General features: G+C 45.1%; 1 protein-coding gene across 4 annotated transcripts in view; it reads right to left on the bottom strand.

Annotated features, from left to right (window-relative positions):
* The window catches only part of PTPRE (protein tyrosine phosphatase receptor type E), a 2259327-nt gene that overhangs the window by 56524 nt on the left and 2182446 nt on the right, over positions 1-20357 (bottom strand). For all 4 annotated transcript variants that reach the window (XM_069611476.1, XM_069611477.1, XM_069611479.1 and 1 more), the window contains one exon: positions 9162-9297. In XM_069611476.1, the coding sequence (XP_069467577.1) occupies positions 9162-9297 (136 nt within the window). The remainder of the gene's footprint in view (positions 1-9161; positions 9298-20357) is intronic.

A 20357-nucleotide genomic window follows, 5' to 3' on the forward strand; every position in this document is an offset into this window, starting at 1 on the left:
GACACAGCACAATGGATATAATAATTAATATAACACAAGGGCCACATGGACCTCAAATTGTCATATTTATGACACATCATGACAAATAGAGGGCGGGTGGGTTGATGGGCTGGGGGTGATGCATAGTCAAAGTTTGGGGTACTATGAGGGAAGGGGATGGGGGTAGGGGTTACAGTTGGGGTAGAAATGTTAAAATATTGCACAGACAAAATGACACTGGTGAAAATCACAGTATACACAGGTACGCACTGATCAAGCACAACTATTGACACGTGAAGGGTGATGGCTAATACCAAACGCACAGGAATCAAACTAGTGAGCTGGAATGTCTGGAGCCTGGGTCACCCAGTGAAGGCGTGAAAGGTAGCTGCATACGGGAATCGGCCAGGGGCACAGATCCTATATTTGCAAGAAACACATCTGCAAGAGCACCAAGCGTGTAAATTCTCCCCTAGCTGGGGAGCACATCGCTATTACACTTCCTATTCTACCAAGGCCAGAGGTGTCATGATCCTGATACATAAAACCCTTCCCTACACGCATTACACATCCGAAGCGGATGCCCACGGCAGATACGTGCTGGTACACACACGATTGGGCACAGCAGAAGTGTTAGTAACAAACATCTATGGCCCCAATATAGATGATCCCCAGTTTTACGACCTGATATTTCAGAAATGCGCGGCATACCCTATGGCACAGATACTCTGCGGGGGCGACTTTAACACTATCCTTGACACTGATTTGGACTGCACCTCCTCCACTCCCTGACCCCTGTCCAATGCGGCCCATGCTCTTCACATACATATCGCTGACTTATCCCTACAGGACGCCTGGCGGACACTACATCAGACACAGAGGTCCTTCACATTCTACTCCTCAGTGCATGATGTGCATTCTCGTATAGACCTGTGGTTGCTGTCTGACATGGCCATGGCTTGGGTGACCGAGGTCTGGATCCTACCCAGGACATTATCGGACCATTCCCGGTCATGCTGACCATAGACATTCTGGAAGGAGCACCCCAAAGGGCACAATGGCGTTTCAAACCCACCTCCCTCCTGGATCCGGTGTTCAAACTGAACATAGCACAACATATATCAGACTATTATGATAATAATGACGGCTCAGTTGCCGCCCAAAGCATCCTCTGGCAGGCGTTTAAAGTTTGTATGAGGGGGATAGCAATGTCCATCGAATTCAGGGTGCTGCGGGACATCAGACAGGAACTCAAGAGAACTGAAGAGATCATAGCCCGACTACAGGCAGAATATTTAACACTCCAACACCGCAGGTCACCTCTGAGATTAAAACACAGCTAGACTGCTTCCGAGGGGCTGTGGACAGAGAGCTTCGATACTTTGATAGACCTATGGCGGCCCACAGATACAGTGAGCAGAATAGGCGGGGCAGACTACTGGCCCGACTTGTCCGCACCGAAAAGGGCAGCGTAAACATTCCATGTATTGCCAGCCAGGGCGGGGTGGTGGTCGCTAAAGCAGACGAGATTAGCAGGGAATTCTATGATTTCTATAGCAGCCTGTACTCACCCCAGAGCAAGGCCACAGACACAGAGATAGACGAATACCTAGCTACAATACCAACAACACTATTGTCGGAGGAAACCCGCAACTTGCTAGATGTCCCTATAACGCTAGGAGAAATAAAGGCCGCAATAAAAGAACTCCCTGGGGGGAAGGTGCCGGGGGCCGATGGTTTAGGAGCAGAATTTTATAAAGAGTTCTCGGAGACACTGGCCCCTCGGCTGCTGGTAGTGTGAACCGAGGACCAAGACTCTGGTGTCCACCCTGAATCTATGGGCGAGGCTGTCATAACCCTACTTCTAAAGCCCGGAAAGCCCCCAGACGACTGCGGATCATTCCGCCTGCTATCCCTCATAAACACAGACGCGAAAATCCTCACTAAGGTTCTAGTGTCGCAACCTAATCCGCCGATGCCATACATGGTCCACAAGGACCAAGCAGGGTTTGTACTGGGTAGGTCGACTGTGTTGAACATACGCAGGTTTTATAGTGTAATGGCTGGGAACCCAGTGGACTATAAGGGGGTAGCCATATACCTAGATATGAGGAAGGCCTTCGACACAGTATATTGGCCGTTCCTGTTCAGGTACGACTTTGGCCCTAATTTCATCAAATGGGTTAAATTTCTATATACGTAACCGTACACTAGGCTACTGGTAAATAGTACGTTATCAGAGGTGCTGGAACTGGCGGGAGGAACCAGGCAGGGGTGTCCGCTCTCCCTGTTATTATTTGCACTTGTAATCGAACCTCTAGCTGACGTTATGAGGACGCGACATACCATAGCGAGTATCCCCATGGCTGCACATACAGAACTGATCACTCTGTACGCTGACGATATTCTTTTATTTGTCAGAAACCCACAGAAATATCGGTATCCCTACAAAATATCCCCACCAAAAATATTGCAGTACATATGGTCATTTGTCTCACCATAGACGATACTTTTGGGGGGGATATTTTGTGGGAGCGAGGGTTGCGGGGGTGTCCCCTGCACATTTTAAAATAATGCAGGGGTTGCAGGGGTGTCCCCCGCATGGTCCCTGGGTCAATATCGCTGCAGAAATATGGCAATATTTTTGTATCGCAATATTTTTGTGTGGATATTAACACATGGAACCGAAATATCTACATAGCGTGCTGGCAGCGGTCCAGGAGTTCGGAAGGTACTCCGGACTGCGGCTGAAAATAACCAAATCCGAGATGTTCCCACTAACGCAAGCCACAACCTCCCCTAGGTGATCTGTGCGGGCTGGGCGCTCTAGCAGATTAAATACTTGGGGGTGGGATGGCGCGGTGTGCAGGCTTAGTCCGAGCACTCAACTACGAAGCACTGGCCATGGTACTATGCACTAAATTGGCCAGGTGGAGCCTGCTCCCTATCTCGCTCATGGGACGGGTAGTTCTGGTCAAAATGATAATACTAGCCAAAGTGTTCAACCTCTTCTGTACAATACCGGTGTGGCCAGGCAGATCTTTCTTCAAGACAATATCTGATGCCTGTTCCGCCTTCGTGTGGAAGGGCAAGGTGCGAGCCAGCTGGCATTGCCTCACGCAGACTTACGAAAGAGGGGGACCCTCGGCGCGTGACTTCGAGGTGTATTATCTGGTGGCCCAAACACAATATGCTATGCACTGGGTCGCAGGAGCACCACGTACTTCTTACACCGAATTAGAAACAAGAGGGAGGCCTAGGGCCACATTGCTACACAGGATAGTGGCCGGGTCATGGGGAAATGCTGAGACTAGCTACACAGCAGGCGTGGGCAAAACTGCCGTAACACCCCGGAGGCAGGGTGCTGTATATCACCCAAATGCTGATTTGGAACACCCATCACCTGCCCCCCTCCACAGATACTGCACTCTCTACACACTGGAAGGAGGCGGGTATTACATAGCTTGGAGATCTGCACCATGAGGGTATATTCAGACAATGGGAGGATGTTAAGCTACAGGTTGCTGACACCCCATTCCGGAAACTGCAGTACCTTAGACTCAGGTCAGCAGTAGCTGCGACATGGGAAGGGTTCCCGCGTGAGCCAATGTCGCACCCTTGCCTTAATTATATAGCTTCCATGAGGATAGCCAAGAAAACTGCTTCTGGACTATATAAAATAGCGCTCGGAACAAGGAAGGTACATCTTCCGGACATTAGGGGGGAGTGGGAGAGGGTCCTGGGGGTTGGGTTTTCGGATGCACACTGGTCATTCAATTCCACGTTTCGGTTAATTCAATTTAAAATATTGAATAGGGTGCATCTCACCCCCGCGCGACTGAAGAGAATGTACCCGGGATGTACGGGAAGATGCCCTAGATGAAGGGAAGCAGAGGCAGATCTGAAACATCTGCTGTGGGCATGTGGGAGACTCTCTGAGTATTGGTCTGAGATCTGTGAGGCATTGGATCTGTAAATTGGGAGCCAACTGTGTGTATACTGGGATGTGTGCTAAAAATCAATACAGTGAAACGTAAACTTGTAAATATTGGACTTCTTCTGGCTAGGCGCGCCATCTTGATGAGATGGAAGAAGGGGAAACCCCCTGCGATAGAAGACTGGAAACACGACATGGTATGGGCAAATGATTCAGAGGAGACATACTCTAGCCTACTCCCCAACACAAATAGACCAAGAGATATATGGGGGGGCTTCCGCAGATACTTAAGTGAAAGAACTGAAACCGTTAGCAGCAATGGCAAAGTGTTGTAAGTGACCATTGTGCGTTGGCTGTAACTAACATATTGTACAACACATATGGTTACTATGAATTCATTGAGATAATGTCTAAGGATGTTTACTGCGCACCTTAAATACATTAAAAAAAATAATAATAATCCATGACAAATACATGGAACCACTTGAGAAAAAGACATAATGCGTACAAACTGAAACTACTGGTACCACTTTAGTAATGTAGTATTCTTACGCAGAATAAAGCTTCACAGAAATTGACTTTCATACATCCACAATTCTCCCTTTCTATACATGTTGCAAGGATAGGGGCCAAACAACAAACATAAATTTGCATCAAACTACCAGAGTGCAAAGGGCCACTTGATAATGTGGCAAAGTGTTAAAATGCAATGCTGGAAGGTCAAGCATTGTGTGTTTTTCAATAATTATCTGAAATAATAACAAAACCTATGCTTGGACACAAAACTCTTCCTGCCAGTCATAGAATAACAGGTGCTCATTAAAAGATGAGCGGTGGGGGTAAAATGCAGCGATATTACTGTATACCAGGGCCGGTCTTACAACAGATTGCACCCCAGGCGAGAAGCCCCAACCTGTGATCTCATGCATGTGTCATGGGCTGCGCAGCGGGAGTGGGGACTATGAGTTAACAAAATTGTCCATGCTGGCATCTGCTGAATTTCATGAGCCTCAGAAAATAGCAATAAGAGGGTCAAACACGAACAGGCCTGTTTATGTTAGTCTGCTTTTGCTCTTCATTTTTAGTAACAATGACCAGTTTGCTGCTGTGACTCAGGTCAGAGAATCGACAATTTCAGATCTACATTAATGACATTCGTATGACCTCAAACATTTAGCCACTCTTAAAAGCGAAGAACTGGTTTTGAACAGTGTTACTCGAACCTCCAAGAACAAGCACCAGCAACATACCCACCGATAGCTGTACACCCCCGTCTATCTCAGCATTAAAATACATGCATTTATGCAATATGTATTGCATCACATATTTCACAGGAAGTTAAATATATTTAGGAGGGACACACGTAAACAATATCACTAATCCATGTGAGTGGTAAAGTCTACTTTAAACATATGCAGAGAGTTAACATGCATGTACAATTCAACATTGTTCCCAATGTTAATGTTGGAGAGGTGGAATTCTAAAACTATGACATTACAATGTGTACTTTACAGTGAAACACACTGCAGTGCATTACCGCAGCAGAGAAATGTCAGTTCGAGTATTGGGGTTTGTTTCGCTCATGCTGGTGAACTCTCACAATTTTTAAATGTTTCCTTCGTGATCACTCATTTTAGCTCCCGACAGCACCATGAAACTGTAAGATCACAAACCAAAATGATGTCTACCATCCCAACATAAAAACAAAAACAATCAAAGTCTTATAGGGTGCAAGGCAACTTTTTCTTGGGACTCGTTAAGTTTACTTTTTGCAAATTACTAGTCGCATGCTGCTTGAATAACAGGGGCCCTTGCACATTGTGCAGTGTATAGACGAATTTAATTTCAAAGGACTAGGAGTACTGCGGGTATCAGGGGAAGCATCTCCAGTGTACCCCAAGCGTAGTGCGTTTTTCCCTCCACCCCCACCCCCAGCCTTGCAGCCCTGCACTTTTTCACATTCTCCATTATGGTAACGAACTTTGTCCCGAGCTTGGGAGAGAAATGGACTATGGAGAAGGAGCTGCCTCCCCAGGGTGTGTTTAGCTGCTGGTGTATCAAATGCAGAAATGGGTGGCATCAAGAGCCCCACGCTCTGAAACATCTTTTGCGCACTGGTTGCTCACACGACAGAAAGTGTGAGCAGGTGATTCCCCAACACTTGAACCATTCTTTAGAGACCTGGCTTTGATTTATGTGGCGTTAGCTAGTCATGGCCATTTCCTAGCGTTTGTGTTAAAGGAGATCGGAAGCTGCACCGTGCAGGGTATTTTAAAGGCCATGAATTGATGCTACAGCATGTCGCCCCCAATGGAACAAAGAAAGTGAAGCATGCATCCTGCAAGTCTGGGTATTTGCATTATACGGAAGACGGGCCATCCGTCCACGGAGACGGTTTCTACTGTAGTTGCTGAGTCGCTTGCCCAAGCCAGCTGCTGTGCAGACTTCGCTCGGCTTTTGGTCCAGCGCCTGCATCCATCCTACACACCATCATTCACAGGGCGTGTTCGTGTAGGTGTTTGTTTATCTTGTTAGACTAGCGTGATTGCTATTCCAAATAAAAGAAGCACAACGACAAAGAAGAGTATAAGAAAAGTCTGAGCGAACAGTGAAATGTATGAAACTCTTGCACTAAAATAAAGTGAGCAGTGCATGCCCAGGAAAGAGGGAACGACGAACAATATGCTCGGGAGCGGGAACTAGGGGGGCATAGTAACCCCCAAACCGGCCCAAGCGTGGCACCGTCCCCCAGGGCCTCGCCCTCGAAGTGATTTTGGCCCGGCCAACGGACTGACCAATCCAACCCCGCTGGAATGTGCAACTGTCTAAGATCTGCTGACGGCGACACTCTGCCCAGGTCTTCCGAGAATCGGCCTTTTGATCTCCTGAGGTGATCTCCTGAGGTGCTCGCTTCCTTTTTCATGACTACCTGAGCCTTGACGAAAGTGTCTAGCTTTGTGGCCTCCAGAGGCTGTTCATGGATGGCCCAGTCATCTCTGCACTACCATTTCTGAATAAATAAAACACCTATGCAGCAATAGGCCTCACCTGCGAGGACGGGAGGAGGAGGAAAGAAGTGTGCTTGCCTCGGCAGGCTGTAGTTACTGCCAGGTTTCCAGAAACAAGGCCAATCAGCGAGGGCAGGATGCAGCAACTGTTTGTATTTGCTGATTCTGCTGCTGCTTGGCAATGTATGCTTGTGATGGGAACAACTTCAGGATTTAGTGACCCACTCGCTCCTCTTTTCTGTAATGGTTGGGGCCGACAACACCAGCCAGCCCCAATCGATCCACACTTCAGTGTCAGTGCATGCCCATAGCCTGAAGGAGGGCACACCGCACATGCGCCCAGGGGCCTGGCTGGCACCAGAGCCACCCGGGGCTGGGGGAAGGTAATAAAGCAACAAATGTTGCTAATTTATTTGCCAATTGCCCTGCCCTGCCTGAGGGCAGAGGCCAGGCCCGTTTCTTGGCCCGGACCAATAAAAAACACTTTAGGTCCCCCTGCAGTTAAGACCAGCCCCTTCCATCACAATGCCAGCAGGAAACTGCTAATGGTGGCCCATTAGTCACTAAATGGTTTCGTGCTGGCATTGAGATGGGAGGGGAGGTGCAGTGGGCTGTGGGGAGTGGGCGTGCCTTGCAGGGACGCACCGTGGGTCCCGACACGGTACAAACGGAGACCCGTTTGGGCCCATTGTGCGTCCCTGCAAGCCCAGAAAATTGCCAAAATAATAGTTTAAAGCAGCGCTATTTCTTTCATGCAGCTTCTTTTCCAAACTATATATCAATTACACGTTAAACCACTTCCATGGCACTAGTGATGAGTTACTTCACTATGCGGATAATAGTTTTGACCAGTGTTGCTGAGTAAATATTCTTTAAGCTACAAACAGGTTTATTTATTTATGCAATGTTTGTCGGGTACATGGAGATGGATAATTTATTTATTTATGCAATGTTTGTCGGATACCTGTATCCGACACACATTGTATAAATAAATAAATATGCAAGTACCCGACAAACATTGCATGAATAAATAAATAATCCTGGTCCATGTATCCTTATAACAAGTCAACAGACAGACTTTACCGTATCAAAGCATACACTTGATTCCCATTCAAAGAATGTTAAAGTGATTGTTTATTGGGTTCAGGTATCTCCTTGTCATTGCCCTTTTGGCTTAGGTTGCCTCCAAACCCCCTTCAGCATATTGTGTTCTTTGTTGGTTGTATATACTGCATCATCCTGTGCCATATTCATGGTCTCTTGGTTGGTGTGCCCAGTCCTCATTATCTGCAGCCTAAGTGGGACTGGGCCATAATGTTGTCTTGGGCACCAGTGAAAAAGTGGCCCACCGTTGCAAATGGCAATTCATTCCTTGTGTGACGGACTGTTTGACTTTGGGTAGGAGTTCCTTAACGGTGTTGTTTGGGAATGGCGCGCGGGGTGCGGTGGGAGTGGTGCGCGGGGTGCGGTGGGAGTGGTGCGCGGGGCGTGGCAGAAGTGGAGTGCAGGGTGCGGTGGGAGTGGCGCATGGGATGAGGTGTGGGGGGCGCATTCCTAGTGTTTCGCCCTGGGCACTAAATGGACTAGAAACTGCCCTGGCCGAGGCCACAGCCTCCAGCAGTGCCAGTGGTAGAATACACGTGTAACACGTTTGTTTCCTAACATTATAAAAATTAACAGGCACATTCATTTTTATAATGTTGGGAAACAAACGTGTTACACGTGTATTCTAGCACTGTGGACTGCTGGTGCAGCGCCCCCTAGAGGGTGACTGACGTCAGGCAGCCGCCTGGGCTGCCTGACGCAAAGACCGGCCCTGCTGTATACCGCCACATTACCACAACGCCCAACTATAACTTTGGCAGAAGCTGGAGGTAGATCCGCCAGCTTTAAGCTACATTTCAGCAGAATTACTGTGGCAAAATTACTGCTGCAGTAATTGCACCAAAAATGCCCATTGAGTCCTATGGACTAAAAAAATGGGGATTTACACCGCCACCGCCACTTCTTAACTGGCAGTAATAGCGCTGGACCAAGTGACTGTAATGTAATATAAATTGGTGGTATCTGGGCGGATTTACTACCCACATTCGACCAAATTCGTAATGAGGCCCAATGGCCCCTCTTTAAAGTATGGATACAAAACTGAATTCATTTTGGAAGGCTACACTTATACAACAGTTCTGATTAAAAAAAATAGTTTTTAGTAGCAAAGTAATATTTGTTTTCATTCATACCAGCGTTTGCACCATATGTGGCCTTTGCATGCGTAAACTCTTCACAGTTTGAAACACGTCCAGGAGTCCCTCAGCTTTCACTCGCTCAAGAATATTACTCAGTGCAATGAAAGTTCCTGTTCTTCCAGCTCCAGCACTACAATACATAAGGCATATTTTAGAAGAATGCTTTACATTTTATCCTAATAACACTGTGCCAAAATATTACAGTTCAAACGAAATGTAACAATTGATATCAAATGATGCGAATACATTTGCTGTGCAAGACACAATTGGCCTTCAACATTGTGACTCAATCAATGATAGCGACTTACATTTGTAATTGTTGTACACAAATGTCCAGAGTTGGAATGGGACAGTAAGAAATCAGAGGCATGTCACTTGTTATGTACAAACAGTTAGGATCTTCATACTCTTGTTGCTGTTTTTTCGAAACGTCCAAATTGTTCGAGCTTAAAGGCCTGAATGTGTGATTTGTCCGAATTTCGGCCGTTCAAAAATTCCAAGCGGCGAAAAGTTCAACCAGATCAGGCATTCGGTGCGGGGGGCTGTGGGGGAGTCCCCTGCAGCCACCCCCAAAATAAAAAGGGCTGCAGGGGTGTCCCCGCTCCCCTGCTCACTATATTGTGAGCGGAGGTTGCAGGGTGTCCCCTGCATCCATTCCAAAAAAACAAAAAAAAAAGGAAAGGACCCTGCAGCGCCAGTTCCCGATCACGGAAGTGAACGGACCTGTTGCAGGGACAGCCGGCAGCCGCAAGCTAAGTAGGGTGGTGGGGGTTTTATGTGGGGTCGTGGTGGGGTTTGGTTGGGGGCCAAGTCAGAAATGTTAAGGGGAGAAAAGAGCGAAGGTTATTTTGGAAACATTATCTTCAGTCTTTTCTCCTTCAAACATTTGGATCTCGAGCTTTCAACCCCGATGCCTGTTATTCAACATCTGAAAAATCTACATTTCCAGATGAAATATCATCCATTCACAATTGCAACAATCTTTACATTCAAGTATCTGAAAATTTCAAGTACACAACATAGTCATTTCACTTCATAATTAGGATTTCAAAATTAGGATTTCACCACCAGGTACCGAACCACTATAGCACAACAACACGTTAAATACATTGATGATTCTTCCTGGCATTCTAAGGGCGAAATGGGCTTTGGTGGTGGTAGGAGCCATGGTCCTACAAACAAGCAGGACTATGAAATTGCCTTCATGGTAGCTTAACTAATAAATCCTGATACTCTAACAAGCACAAGCACAACATTCTGGCAAGCCAAAGTTCATGAGGAATTTAACCATATTTCAGAAGCAAGGGAGTTTATTATGTGGACTACTGATCGATCACTGTATACATGCTAGGATTCTCGCTATGATATTCAAGTTATTAAAGACGATTTCACAATATTACCTGACTTAGAACATATCTGATTACATACCTTGCATAGGGGTATCGGAACGCTCTTGAAAGTCCTGAAGACCACAACTGCTACTAAAGGAGACAGGGCACTAATGGTTCTTTGTCCCAGGCTTTGGAACTATCTTCCATCTATGTCAGGCCAACATATTCTGGTTGCCCTTCACATTATGCAGTACTATGTTTGTTTGGCCAACTTTTGCTTTTAAAAACATTGGGCATCATCATGAGTTTGTTAGCAATTCGCAGTAAATCTGTTCAATTATCGACAAACCCATTTACCAACACTTGGTCCCATGGGTGTTTACCATAGGATTACAAGTGGTGGTAGGGGACTGTTAATTCCCATTTTCAGAGTCCATCGGAGTTAGTGCTTGCAGCAATTCCATCACAGTAATCTACTGCAATTTGGCCTAAAGTCGCAGATTTACTTTCAGCATGATGCTGGAGAAAATCTGCCACTTTAAAGGAATAGTGCGCTCAGAAATATTATTGTCCCGAGGGTTCGGGCATGTGTTTTTAAGCATACGTTGATCGATCGTACAAACATTTCCTATGCACCTTACCGTAGCTTTCCTCTTTTGTACACATACGAAATCAGTCAGCAGGGCGCAGCCATCTTGTGATAATCTTATCCGTTGCCGCATCGGCCAAGGTGGACTGCCCTGGCGGCACTAAATCATATCCCCCGCCCCTGAGGCTGAGATCACTAGACACGTACCGCCCATTTCGCAACGCCAAAGCACGTCTCGTGTCAACATTCTATGCGCTTCAGCTAATGACGTGTCTCAACAGACAACATCAGATTTGCTTTTCTATTCCTTTCACTGTCATTTCTTTTAGTATTCTGTGCCCCGTTTCTGTGCTCTGGTCAGCTACCTTTGTTGTTTGTAGCCCGTGTGAACAGATACTAGTACCATTACTATCCTTTTTTTTGCCCCATGATGGCAACAATACAGCCTTACCAGTACGAGCCGGAGTATTCTGAGGCGGAATTACTCAAAAGAGAAAGATGCGCAAACGATGGTGCTTCGGATGACAGTTGGGAGGACAATTGAACAGATCAAGAGCCTGAGCCCAGTCACATGGACGGCGTTTCCACCTCGTGTACCTGCAATCAGTGCGCACTAATGCCAACCGAGGAGGAGAACTGCCGCTGCCGAGAAAACTCTGGATGCTTGTCCTACATATCGGAAGATGAGACACGGCCGCAATGTGTTACCGAGCTGCCAGACTTCAGGGCAGCCTGCCTCACACGGACCGTGTTGAGGATTATGATGGTGGTTATGCACAAACTTCGAGCAACAGTTCGCCCTCGCAATCCAAGTAACAAGTAAGTGTACTCTAGTTGTGATGTCACTTAGGCCACTACCTTTTTTATGGTTGTCTCCTATACTGTCATAACTTTGATCTATCAATGCCACACAAATGTATTCTTGCACTTCTATACATCACTGGCAATTTGGGGAAATCATAGTGGTCTCCTTATGTCTATTTCATGTACAGCCATGAAGCAATTTTTCTTTGTGTCCCAAATATAATGCATAGTCGTTCAATATTGTACAGTGTCTAGGTAACATTTTTACTGGCAACAATGCCATTGGATACAAGATTTGTCATTGGAAACTAAGGTTTAATACACTTATCTTGTTCATTTAAAAACAGTTTGTATCTTTCTCTTTCAGAGCTGGTACAGGCTGGTGGCCTATCGTTCGTTTACATGGTGGCTTCATGAGAGGCTTGGACACTGTGTTCGATGAGTAATATCCACCTGTGTCGTTGGTGCCATTAGAGAAACTTTCCCCAGTGACAGCGGTCAGTCAAGGGGATTTTCCCTCACTGTGCTGCAACCAGAACTGTATAATGTGTAGTACATTTGTGCCATCAAAATCAGCAACAAAATAAAACACATCAGAACTTTTATCAATGGTTGTTTCAGTTTTTCAGTGAATCAAGTGTGTGAACCAGGCAGCGCCCCTGCAATCCACATAAGTGTGTCTCCATTCAGCAGTGTTCTGGCCCTTTCCTGCACGCCTCAGGCCCATCCATCCCCCTCCATTATCAAAGGCAGTTGGCACCAGTGGATGTTCGCTGCCAAAGGGGGCTGGCAGGGGTGGGAACGGCCAAGGTGCCAAAAACCATGTACACTTGAAAGGTATCTTCTGCACAGGGGCCATTCTACACATGGCATATCCAGACCCCGTGTCTCCAGGCAGGATCCCCTGAAGCAGGCCGCAACCCGTACAATCCACATAAGTGTTTCTCCATTCAGCAGTGTTCCGGGCCTTTCCTGCATGCCTCAGGCCCATCCATCCTCCTCCATTATCAAAGGCAGTTGGCACCAGTGGATGTGCGTTGCCAAAGGGTGCTGGCAGGGGTGGGAATGGCCAAGGTGCCAAACACCATGTACACTTCAAAAGTATCTTACGCGCAGGGGTCAATGTTCACATGCCCTCCTTAGACCCCGTGTCTTAGGGCAGGATCCCCTGAAGCAGGCCGCGCCCCTGCAATCCACATAAGTGTGTCTCCATTCAGCAGTCTTCCGGGCCTTTCCTGCATGCCTCAGGCCCATCCATCCCCTCCATTATCAAAGACAGGGGCCATTCTACACATGGCCTATCCAGACCCCGTGTCTCCAGGCAGGATCCCCTGAAGCAGGCCGCGCCCCACAGCAATCCACATAAGTTAGTCTCCATTCAGCAGTGTTCCGGGCCTTGTCTGCACGCCTCAGGCCCATCCATCCCCCCTCCATTATCAAAGGCAGTTCGCACCAGTGGATGTGCGCTGCCAAAGGGGGCTGGCAGGGGTAGGAACGGCCAAGGTGCCAAACACCATGTACACTTCCAAGGTATCTTACGCACAGGGGTCAATGTTCACATGCCCTCCTCAAACCCTGTGTCTCCAGGCAGGATCCCCTGAAGCAGGCCGCGCCCCTGCTATCCACCTAAAACCACGCCATATACACATCAGTCATTCACATACACACCCTCTTTTCTAATTCTTTATAAACCACTTGATATTTATCATGAGAACATCTTTGAGCACTGCAAGTCAACTCGTGAACGTGCTACTTGAGAACTTCTGTGACCACTGTGAGTCAGCTCGTCGTTGTGCTACCTGTGAACATCTCCCTGTTCTCCTGCCACTAACTACCCTGCTTGCAGAATCTAACTGTTTGTTGGTCAAGGTAAGGGCAGGTCACCCAATCATATCTCCTTGATCTCTAAATTTCTATCTATTTCGAACGAATGTACCCAGTAGTGTTATGTTCATTCATCTCAGTGCCATTGATTTGATTTTAATTTGTTATGTTATCGATATATTTCAATTGTCATCATTGTCATTTGGGATCGAATTGCATCCTTCGCGGACCGTGTCTGTAAGCATTTTTTTCTTTTTGATGCACGATAGTACATTCAAGGGACGAGTAACATATTACGATTTTCGGCACATCAATTAATTGTTTATGAAAGTTATCCTATAATACAGCCGGCTACGCTACACTGGTTTTGCTTCGGTGACCAAAACATATCTTGCATAGAAAAAATGTATGGTATAATGCCATCTTTCTCACGCTTTTATGCAAAGTAATTTTCTAATAATGTTGACTTTTTTTTTTACAGAATTTTCAACAATGCCTGCATGTATGGTTTTCAGTTGCTGTTCTAAGACCCATAACAAATCTAAAGGCACTACAATGCATTTATTCCTGCGGAATATAGATCTAATAAGAGAATGGGTCAGATATTTCAGATTTGCGCCGGAAGAGCTTGAAAGTTGAGCCCATGAAGTCTTGGGGGACCCGAGGGGTGATTGATTCCGCATCTGCAGCCTACACTTTGCCACGAATATGTACGACCAATCGAAGTACACAAAGAAGAATCGACTCAGAACGTCTCGTAAATTACTTCCAACTGCAATTCTGACTCTATTCATGCACAGGCCGCCTCAGGTGAGTCACGGTTCCTGATTTAGCTGTAGCCCTTGAGGTAGTGAACAGGTAACTAAATGGACAGATTGGTGTTTTAGGTGTAAATGTCCCTTATAATACTTTTCATATTTACAAGATTGTATTGCTTTATAAGTAAACCCCATTTTGCTAAACATCTGTCCTTGGTTTTAGGAGCATCCTAGAAAACGATTTATGGGCACGGATAACTATGGTATAGTGCACTTTGAAATAAGCATAATCTTTTCATAATCTGTCTCTTTAAATGCCAATTTTTAAGATTTGCATTTCTAAATCAAATTAAGTTTTCCTTTTACATCTCCCTGACTATGCACTGAATATAAAGGAGCAAGATTCTGCATCCATGTCTTGCTTGGAGTCAACAAAAACTTTGATTGCGTCTCAGGTAGTCTTATTTAGCTATTCCATTGTGGAAATGTTTTAAGCATGGAATTTGAGATAATATGATCATATTTACGTATCGTGTTGTTCGTTTACACAATGTTTCATTCATGGTTTTTTATTGATATGTACCATTGTCTGCGTCAGATTGTGTGTGTTCAATTTCCATTTTTTCATCCATACTAAAACAAATACTGTGTTACAGGGAGATGCTGAAGCTTCGACTACAATTAAATCATCCCTCGTAGTATCCAGAGCCAGGGGTATGCGTACTGACAGTTCCCTTGAATGAAAGAAAGTAGGTCCTAGATCTGATACTATCAGACAGTGACATTATTATAAACGAGCAGTTTTTGCAAATTGCTTGAGTGCAACATTTCAATCAGTGTGTTTCGCACAGTCATCTTTGATCGAGTAAACTAGCCATCAATCAGGTGAAATTCGAAATGTATTTTTTGACTAAATGACGTACACGGTGTACAAGTGTATCTCTGTAAGCCCTGTGTGCGATGGAATAAATTGAATTCTAATACAAATTATGTATTTTTAATGGATTTTCATTTCTAGGGATGTATAATAGATCAGGATATAGAAGAGGAGGCATGTGGATCCGAGTCAGTGGACCAGCTTGCTGGTGCTGTCGTCACAGTAAGGAAGAAGGTTTCACAGAAAAGCAAGAAAGATAAGGTAATTTACAAACAATTTCATTTTTGAACAGTGTTTTGTGCTGGTGCCTTCATAACATGCTTTTTTTTAATGTAAATTGTCCAATACTGTATGTTGGATTCATATTGAACATCTTTTTCCAACCTGTCTTCTAGTTGCCCGATGGTGTACGAACTATCCAGACACAGACAGCCACAGAAATAAGAGCAACTATTATTTTAGGCACAGTGTGTTCAAATCAATAAGCAGACTCGAGATGCTTTTGCCCAATGTGACCGGCGAAGCCAGCAAAGTGTTGTTGGACCATTGCTACAATGCGACTGCTCCACTAGATGAAGATGAAACTAAATGTAATGAAGATGCTTTCGAATTAGTTGCAGACCACTTGACACAATCGATACCCGCCAAAAAAGGGCCACCCAAAAACCAATCGACATTGATGTTTTCTCCGATTCATGTTCAAGTAACAGACGCTGAAATGACAGAGACAATGCAATTGACCGAGGGACTAGACAAGATCTCAACTGCAGTATGTCCAGTTTGGCTGATATGTCAACCACAGTTCAGTCAGAAACAACATTAATGCAGGATGATAGTCTAATAAAGGAGCCCAAATACATAGTATTCGACAGCAGCTTGATGGAGATTATAATGATGCTGAAATGTGTGCATTCAATGAGAGGGGAAGTATGTGGGAAGCCATTGGTGAATGTGACTCGTGTATCACAAGGCAGTAACCTCAAAATACATGCCACCTGTGAAATGCTCCATGAAAAATGTTCATGGTCCGCTCAACAGATGCTGGGGAAGGTTCCAGCTGGGAATCTACTGTGTGCAGCTGCTTTACTTTTCAGTGGCTCTAGTTTCATTAAGTTGTCCAGTTTATGTCAACTTGTGGGACTCCATTTCATTTCTAAACGCAGTACTACAAATATCAATGAAAGAACAAATTGGCGGAAAAAGTCACAATCCACAGTGCTTGTAAGTATAAATTAGACAAAGAGGGTCAGGGCTGCGGGTATCTGGGTAGTGTGGATATACTGCCAGTATAATTCCACTGAGGTAAGTACAATTGCAACACAAACAAGTCCCAGTATCACTGCGCCAAGTATAGCAAAATAAAAATCGGGAGTCCAAGTGATTTGTATGAAAGAACAGCCTTTAAAGTCCAAGGTTTAGTACAAGCAACATTGCGCATTGATTTCTTCCGTCTGTCTAAACAGCCAACCAGCTTTAACCGCAATTGCGAAGCCTTCAGAGTACTTTTTGGGCATTGTCCCTTCAGCTTAAATTTCAGGCTCTATCCCTATTAAGCCTCAGTTGAAGAGCCGTGGAAGGCTCGAAACACGTGTTAGGCTGTTGCTTGTGCTAAACCTTGGACTTTAAAGGCTGTTCTTTCATACAAATCACTTGGACTCCCGATTTTTATTTTGCTATACTTGGTGGAGTGAAACTGGGACTTGTTTGTGTTGCAATTCTACAAATATCAATGTCAATATCTATTCCCTGCCATTAGTGAAGCTTGGAAAATTGAACAACGGTTCAGGCTAGATGGCGATGGACAGTGTGACAGCCACGGATTTTCAGCAAAGTACTGCACATACCACTTTCAGGACATGGAAACTAAAAACATTGTGAGTTCAGTGGTCGTGCAGGTGTCCAAATGTAAATCCTTAGTGGCCATGGAGAAACTTAGTTTTATAAACTCACTGGAAGATCTCCAATCGAGGGGAATGCAAATTGACCTCATAGCCATGGACAGACATGTTTCAATAGCCAAGACAATGAGAGAGCAGTTTCCAAATATTAAAAGATCTCAGCTGCAGGGGAAAAAAAAGGTTCTGAACATTTTTTACAGTGGTCCCAGTCTTTCAGCACCCATCTTTGGTGGAGCTCCACAACTTGTGATGGGTCTGTGGAAATTCTAATAGAAAAATGCTGGTCACTAATGCACCACTGTTCCAACATTCACTCTTGGACAGAAAACCAACATTTTCACCAATGTGCACATGGCCCTTTGTCGCCAGAGCAGGAACGGAAGAAGAAGTGGTTGATTCCATCTTCACCTCCACACAAAGTCCTTGAGAAGATTGTGTTTGATAAAACTCTATCAAGAGATCTAAAGGGACTCACAGAATTCTGTCACATGGGAGATTTGGAGGTATTCCACAATATGTGCCTAAAGTACAGGCCAAAGAGATTGCATTTCAGCATAGACGGGATGAAATATAGGACATTATTAGCAGTATTAGCACATAACGAGAATGTAGGCAGTGAACGACTGTGGGAAACTTTGGGATGCTTCGCAACACAATTACCTTTACAAAAAGAAGCAAAAAATGGGTGGTCAAGTCAATATATGAGGAAATGGAATTCGATTTTGGAAAAGATCTTATTATTACAGTCTTGGAGATACATATTCACGGAATCGCGCATGATTTTGTTTTCCGAGGACACATACATTGCCACAAAACATTGCCAACGTACCCTGTACACCTAAAGCAGAGCTTGTGGAACAGTTCACTTCCCGGTACAAATTAATAACATCTGTTTTGATCAACAATGTTTTTATGAAGTGTCAAAATAAAGCATCCAATTTGTCTTTTGAAATCTATCCTCTTTGTCAAATTTTTTTTCAACAAGTACCATTTTTACGAATGGCATACAATGTATCGCTGTGTTTTCACACTTCCCAGTTTCGTCAAGCTACTGTGGGACCTTCAGTGATCATTGGAGGGCCAGATGGCTAACAGTATGAAAGCAACTTTGTGGTTCTGCAGTTGCCTTACCAAACAGTTGCCCAAATAGCTGAATAACTACTCGTCCCACAAAAGGGATGAGACCTAGGCTAGATAAGAAACTCTGCACGCAAGAACTACTGACTGTGAGCAAAACAGCGCATCAAAGTGGGTTGTTGGTGAGAAATAGAAGCACTCTGACCAATATATTCATGGGGGCATGTGTTGGGGGTCGTTGCTAATGTAGGGAAGGAGTGGGTTGGTTGAGCCCCAGGCCACCATACATTATACGAGAAAGTGACATCCTGCTCTTGCACTCATGGGGGACTCCTCCTTTGCCCTTCTGCTGCCATGGGGAAGAAAGCTCTGACATAAGCAGAAGTTGGGCTATTGCTAGACACACTTGGACTCCATTTTGTGTACTCTCGACTCCAACTCTGGACTAGGCCGCATTCTGTCATCTGGGCTAGGCCGCATCCTGTCATTGCGAAGTTCCCCTATACCTCAGCAGCGCCGCGAACAGCGAGCACTGACACCCCCCCACATTTTTCCTCCTGTGCCTGTGCCTCACAAGTCCCTTTCTCATGTATGCGCCGAGACAAGATGTTGCAAACTAAGAATGTATCTTCATTCTCTTTGAACGTCACCAGCTTTGAATTTTGGCTTGCAAGCTGAGGAAGCTCACGCATCGCACACAGTATAAGGTTCGATTGTTTTTAGACCTTGAGAGAAAGGGACCATTCCGAAAGGAAAGGCATTGAATTAAGGGAGCGGTGTAATAACGTCAGATATGATAAGGTTCACCATTCAAAAACTGTTCAAAGGAACATGTAATTTCAGTTCATGAAAAAATTGTTGATCTGAACGGAGTCAGCGTTACGGTCTGCGTTATGCCAAGAGAAGGGAAATGCCGAATATAATGTAAGTTTGACTTTCAATGATTTTATAGACCAATGAGTCAACTTATCATTAGCCGACTGTTATTGCTGGGTTACATTGTACTTGTTTGTTCTGTGTGGCATATTGCAATGAAATGCAAGTACAACCTTTGTGTGTACTGGTCTTTCTACCGGGCACATGGGCAGTCCAGCATCGAGATGCATGTACACCACCACTTGGTTCCCCCAGGTTCAATGCTAATATTTAATTAAAATGCTGTCTATGAGCTCCTCGAATTATAGCGTCAGCTTCCGCATCCCATTTCGAGCTGAACATTCTCCATAGCACTATACTCCGAAGCAAATTGTAGACTGCTTTCCACATTGTTTTCTCTGTGTTCAATTGTTTCACATCTGTGTTCATCATTAGTTTTAACACGGGCCGAATTAATGGGTAAAATGATAAATTGTAATAAAGGTCAGCTACTGAGACACATTTCTGTTATGTTTTCTAAAACAGCTACATCCTGCCTTTCTGCGATTGTCATCGATTCCACATACCAACTGTCGGGTTTTTCAACCAGCAGCTGCAGATACACGTCAATAGCTGGATATCAATTACTCTTTTTTGGGATGATTGCCACGGGCCGATATGCCCTTAAGCGGTACCAGCGATTAGGAGCAACCTAACATCGTTTACGGTGGCCTAGCGCCAAACTGATGCCCAAGCCTTGCAATTCACGGTGCGTCCAAAGCCCTTCTTTTACCCAAAAGGAACACTGCGTGACTCACGATCAACATTTGCGGATCGAGACCGTAGAAAAAAATTACCCATTTGATTGAATATGGCAATCGCCGGATGTTCTCGGATCGTTTATTGTGAAATAAAAGTACTTTACAAATTGTACAGTCTTGCTATTTCCTTTAAAAGTATAGTTTTATATTCCGAATTGTGACGCGCTGTGTTGTGCGATGATGTTTGTTGATTTCCAGGGTCTGCGTAACATCACGTAGGTGATGACTTGGCGCGTTTGGCTACGCTGCCAAGTAACGTCCTGGAGATAGGCAGAGAATATCACTAGGTTTGGTGATGTCAGCCTCAGGGGCGGGGATATGATTTAGTGCCACCAGGGCAGTCCACCTTGGGCGAT

Source organism: Ambystoma mexicanum, chromosome 8 (assembly GCF_040938575.1).
Source record: "Ambystoma mexicanum isolate Mex_15411 chromosome 8, UKY_AmexF1_1, whole genome shotgun sequence".
In the NCBI taxonomy this organism is placed as follows: domain Eukaryota; kingdom Metazoa; phylum Chordata; class Amphibia; order Caudata; family Ambystomatidae; genus Ambystoma; species Ambystoma mexicanum.